The sequence below is a fragment of the Alligator sinensis genome, unplaced genomic scaffold, assembly GCF_000455745.1.
Source record: "Alligator sinensis unplaced genomic scaffold, ASM45574v1 scaffold1277_2, whole genome shotgun sequence".
NCBI lineage: Eukaryota > Metazoa > Chordata > Crocodylia > Alligatoridae > Alligator > Alligator sinensis.
In genome coordinates, this window is record NW_005843023.1 from 67,381 (window position 1) to 73,380 (window position 6,000).

The window sequence follows — 6,000 nt, forward strand, 5'->3', positions numbered from 1 at the left end:
AGGGGAGGACAAGAAATAATGGGCACAAACTGATTGAAGACCACTACAGGCTCAACAGCAGGAAAAACTTCTTTACAAGTTAAGTGCCGAGGGTTTGGAACAGGCTCCCCCCAGAGGTGGTACAGCCACCCGCCCTGGCGATGTTCAAGAGACAACTTGACACCCATCTTGCTGCGGCCGTCTAATCCCAACAGTCTTTCCTGCCCAAGTGCAGGAGGGCTGGACCTGATGATCTGTAAGGTCCCCTTACTTGAGTTGATGGCATTGACAAGGCAACCTGAGCCAATTGGTACAGCTCACATCTAGATATTTTCTGAGTCTCCCAGTATTTCAAAATATTTACATCTTTATTCAATCGTGGCTCATCCACAAATGAGTCCAGAAATGGACCGATCCTGTTTCACTGGGTGCCAGAAGATCGTGATTCTTGCCGCTTCAAGTTCTCTCTTGACTGAAGGAATGATTCTTCATCAGCATTTTCTGTGTGTGTAGTATGCAGATTAGAGTCAAATGATGATTCTACATTCATGCCATTGCCATGAACGACAGTTCTCATCCTCTGCCATGTTGACATGAGATGACACTTGGCTTTAGTTCTATCCATGTCAGACAACAGCAATTGATACCTAGCATCCAGGTATATAGCTGCAAGTATCACCTCATTTTCAAAAAGATATTTTTCACGTTTTTTCATGCTGCCTACTAACTTGCTAGAAAACTGTGTTGCTACTTTTGAGATTTCCAGCTGACCCTTCCACCATGTCCCATAGAAATCCCCTATGGTACGCTGTGACACTCCTACTGATCCAACCAGATCTAGACCCAGCCCTCCAATTGTTTAAAGAAGGCCTTGTTCACCTCCTCTCGTCTTGGTTTGATAGCTTGTAACAGATGCCCACCATAACTTCCCCTCTGCTACTGTCCTTTCTGATCTTTATCCAGAGGCTGTCAGCAGGCCTACCTTCCACTTTGTACAGTACCTCAGAACACCGACACTTCTACTGATCCAACCAGATCTAGACCCAGCCCTCCAATTGTTTAAAGAAGGCCTTGTTCACCTCCTCTCGTCTTGGTTTGATAGCTTGTAACAGATGCCCACCATAACTTCCCCTCTGCTACTGTCCTTTCTGATCTTTATCCAGAGGCTGTCAGCAGGCCTACCTTCCACTTTGTACAGTACCTCAGAACACCTATACATCTCCTTTGAATATACAGCAACACCTCCTCCTTTTTCCCCACCATCTATCTTTCCTGAATAAGCTATAGCCACTCATAACCCTACTGCAGTCATGCAAACTATCCCACTACGTCTCTGTAATCCCAATTATATCAGAACTCTATGATCAAACTAGGACCTCTAATCATTCCTGTTTGTTCCCCATTCTTCTTGCATTAGTATATAAACACTTCAGGTATCTAACTGAAAAAGATTTTAAAAAACCTTTTGATGACATTTTCCCAGATGTTTGGCATCTGAACATCAAAATCAATTTGGCTTGTGACAACTGAAAACTGAAAGGCTTTGGCTTAGGACAGAACTTTTATTTGAATTTTTAATTTTTGTTTAAACCCTACATTTCTAAGAAAATGGAAATTTTTCCCCATTTTGTCAAATGGTTTCACAGCTTAGTCAAAAAGCCATTTTTCACAGAAAAAAATTCATCCAATGTTATCCAAAATTTGGATGAAAAATTTCCAACAAGTTTTACCAAGTATTAGTGCTAAATAATAATTAGTTTTGTTCTGTACTACTATACAAGATTTTGTGTCCAAGTTAAAAATCCATTCTCTGAGGGATGGCCTTAAAAGGGATTTAGATGGATGAGCGACATTGATTTTCTTCTTGACTAGAGGATGAGCTAGCAGGCTACAGCTACTTCGTCTTGCAACTGCTATTAAGTGGGCAGTTTAGGATTATACTCAGACATCAAAATGCCAGGTAGCAAAAGCAATCTTAATGGCTGTCAGTCCCCGAGTTCGGCTTTGTCTAACCAAAGCATCTAATAGAACTATGTGTGAGTCTCAGCTTCCATTTTGTGGGAAATTCCTTGACTTTGTTTTCATGCTGAATCAGAATGGAAATTCCAAGAAATCTCTTAGTTGCCTGTTAAATAAACTTTAAAATATATATGTGCAGTCAAAATGTTCTGTCTGATAAAATTGGGAGGTTGGGGGAGGTTGTTTTAGAAAACTTTCAACTAGACCTAGGAAAAGATCAAAGCTGCTGGCCATAACTGTCCAGGCAATTAGAAAAAAAGGAGCCAACTTCAATTAATACCAAGATCTGGCTGTAGAGGGGGGAAGGTGGAAATTTTAAGAAACTGTGAGAAGAGTAGAGTAGAGAAGCAAAAATACCCAAGGATGGGCTGAGCCAAGTGTTGTGCAGGAATGGGAAGGTCTCCGTGTATAGCCTTCAAGCAGCCTGCCCTTTCCAGAAAACACCCTTGCCAAGGTAAACATGTGCTTTGCCTGTTTTAGACCTCTCACATTTGTGCTAGGAGTTATGGTAATAGAAGAGGGACAGTATTTTCCTTCAGTTCAGCCAAATTGTGATTATTTTTCCCACTCAGGTTCTGACTTCATCATCTTACCTCCTTTATCTGGTGCATCTTCTGCTCTTTCTGCAAGCTGCACACTTGTTTTTGGAGCCGGAGGTTGTGCTCCTGTAGTTGTCCAATTTTCTCGATGAGCTGACAGATGTGTTCCAGATACCCCAGGCCAGAGCCAAGCACCTTGGTGTTCCCTTGATTCACCTGAAAAGACAGTATTATTCAGGCCATAAATTGTGAGCAAAAAAATCCTATCTAGCTACTATATAGGATAAAGCAGATAGAGTTAAGGTATTGATCCAAACTGCTGAGTGCCCATCACACCCTCCAAAAATTCCATTTATACCTGCCAGGAGGCCCCTTTCCCTGTCAGAGTGGTGTGAAAGGCCTTTGATATAATCTGTCTTGTAATTTATGTCTTCACCATGTCCAGCATTCCCAGAACTAAATTCATCTAATGTGCAAGGAGACGTAACTGCCATTGGGCCAAACTCATCCCTAATGTAACTCCAATGAGTTTAATGCAGCTACATTATAGAGAAAGTTAGTCCATTGACCTCAATGTGAGTTGTAAAGGAGCTGTTTGATTCCTTCCAAATGCCACATGCATGTGTATTCAAGTACTTTGTACTCTTGGGATCAGTGGGGAGTAGGATTCACACTGTCTTTTGCACCTGCACAGAATGGTTATTAAATACAGCTGTCATTGTAAGAAAATACAGAAGTCTGATTTGGTGGCCTTTTCAACTTAATGCACATGGGTGTAAATGAAGAGACAAGGTAGGTAAATGGCAATAGTGAATTGGGCTGTGATCCTTTATAAGTGACAGTGGAAGAAAGTTTGCCCATTGCTTTAATTTGCCCATTCAAAAGTAATTCTTGTGACAAGAGTAGCTTCCTAAGAGCCAGATATTTTGAGATTTCTGGGGGAGAGGGACAGCTTGTAGGTCATTTGTGACCAACTCATTCCAGGACTGACATGCATGAACATAAATCAAGTGACACTTAGAACTTAACAAGACTGCAACTCTGATTTCTCTTCTACTGGGACCTGCAAGGTTCTAAAATTCTGCTACCACTCTGCAAAGGAGCTATATGAGTGCCAGAGTAAGACATCAGTGACCGAAGAAAAAGCACTACTTTTCCAGTCTTCTTTTCATATCTTACTGCCCTTTGACTCCTTAGCAGGCCCTTTGTTTGGCAAAAACTTGTACATGTGATATCGGTAAGTATAATAAACCCAGATCTCTGCAAAAGCTCTGCTCTAAACTTTATCTTGCTGTAGAAAGTCAACTGCCTTCACAAAAGCAGGAAGCTTACTCTGTCTCCTTTCTCACAACAGTCCACATTTTTTTAGGAAATGCCAACCTTGGGACTCTTCCTGTCTTTTCATTATGTTAAAAACCTCTTGCTGGGTTCAAAAAAAGATTATCAACATTATGATTACTACTTTTTAAACAAATGATGACACAATGTTGCTTATAAATAACTGTTATTATGCTTTTATGTCCAAGTCTGTGACGTAGGTCACATGAAATGGAATTAAGAAAATAACTTGACACTGGATAAATCAGGAATCTAAGAGCACTTTTTCCTTAGGATTCCTTTTTTTTAAAAAAAGGAGTCAGGATGGATTTTGTTCAAATGTAAAAATGGTTCTTTAAATATGTTTAATAGAAACAAGTCACCGATCCAAGACCACTTCAGAGAACGCAGAGGCCATGTCTACACGAGCATGGATGTTTGGTTCCCTGGGGACAAAGTGTGCCACCACTAGTTGTCCCTGGGGAACGCATGTACCACATGCTCTCTGGCGCACAGCAGGTTACACCAGGTGGGGAAGGGGAGACTGGGGCCAGCACTGGGCTGGCCCCAGCAGTCTTACCTGGGGTCCTGGGAGCTTCCTGGGGCTGCAGCAGCAGCAATCCTTATGCTCGGAGCCTGGCAAGCAGCTGGAGTGTGGTTCCAGCTGGCCAGGCTCTGGTTTTGAGCAGTGCACGCTGTTCCTGTGTGTGCCATTCCACTTTTATTTTGTGTGGGGGTTTTTAACCCCTGGATATCCAGGGGTTGAAAAGCCCTCCTGCATTGCTCCCTTGCAGCACAGAGAACAGCTGAACGTGCAGTATGTGGTGCCACAGATGCGTCTGCAATGCCACATACTGTATGGCCACGCTCATCTGGACACGGCCAGAATCTGAGGGTTGTTGTTCTGGCAAAAGCAAGATCCATTAACTCTAGCCAAGGCATTCAGAAGTGACCAGTGTTTTTTTTTGGTGCTGAACTGAGATACCTGACCTTGTGAAAATCAGGCCCATTGAAGGTGGCTGAAGTTAGAAAGTTACCAGTTATTTTGGAGAATCTTGGCTTGTAGCTATTCTCAATATCTAAAAGGAGGTATCATCCTCTTCCTCTAATTGTGCTGCTTTTAGATGCTTTTGTAATTCTGCAATAACTGGTGCTTTGCTTGTCCATGTGATCATCACAAATGGCTTTATACTGAGCCTCAGAGGTAACTGTATAGAAAGCAAAGGAGAAGCAGTGGGGATAAACTAGCTGTGCCCCATAAAATAATGGGGGAAGGAAATAAAGCCCCTGGCTCCTGAGTCAATAAAAGAGAAGGCAAGGTTTTGATTGTAAACTCTTTGGTATGGACTCTCTTTTGTTCTGTGTTAGTACAGCAAGTGGCACCACAAGGTACAGCACCTAGCCCATAACTACAGCTCCAGTATGTTTCTGCAATAGAAGAAGAGAAAAGATCATCTGGATTTTCAAACACCGTGTAGTGAGGTTAGGAAGCAAAGATGAGTTGGAGGTAACTGTGTGTTCCCTGTGCAGTAGGGCAGATAAGAACTTCACAGCCCTCAGCACAAGTTAGAAAGTAATCCTTGGACTGCTAGAACTAATGCTCTGCTAACGCCTGTGAAACCTAGGAAGGACAGAATGGCTGTAGTGCAGCATGTTCCCGCTACTTCTCTGAAGGTCAGCAGAGCTGTGGCAGTATGCCCAGCCAAAGTTCTAAGCCAAACTGAACATCACAGCCATCTTGACTGGCATAGCACAAGCCTAGGTTCCAAAGCAGCTCTTCAGTGGTGGCTCCCTGTGGGTAAACCTCCAGTGAATTGATTAACATCATTCTGTGCCTATCCCAGTAGTACAAATGGAGAGATAAAGAACTTTAAATGTCAGGCAAGCCCTAAATTGTACCATAACTGCTTTGTAGCAAGCTGCGTATTCACTATGTCTGAGCTCCTTAGGCAGTGCTATGCACTCTGAGAGGGATACATAGCTGAAACTACTCTATTGTACACCTGGTCTGGGCCAGGTTTGTGTCTGACTTAATACTGAAACCAATGGAATGGATATCAAAACCAGAAAGCTTCACTTGTGTCATTCTTCAGGTTGCCTCTAATGGTTTCTCAGCAAGGACCCTTCTGAGGCCTTTCCAGGAATG

The 6,000-nt window shown here is 42.6% G+C and overlaps 1 protein-coding gene across 7 annotated transcripts in view; it reads right to left on the reverse strand.

Moving 5' to 3' along the window:
* Nucleotides 1-6,000, reverse strand: part of LOC102375178 — a 60,359-nt gene that overhangs the window by 21,293 nt on the left and 33,066 nt on the right. For all 7 annotated transcript variants that reach the window (XM_025193194.1, XM_006036808.3, XM_025193193.1 and 4 more), the window contains exon 3: nt 2,592-2,753. In XM_025193194.1, coding sequence (XP_025048979.1) covers nt 2,592-2,753 — 162 coding nt within the window. The remainder of the gene's footprint in view (nt 1-2,591; nt 2,754-6,000) is intronic.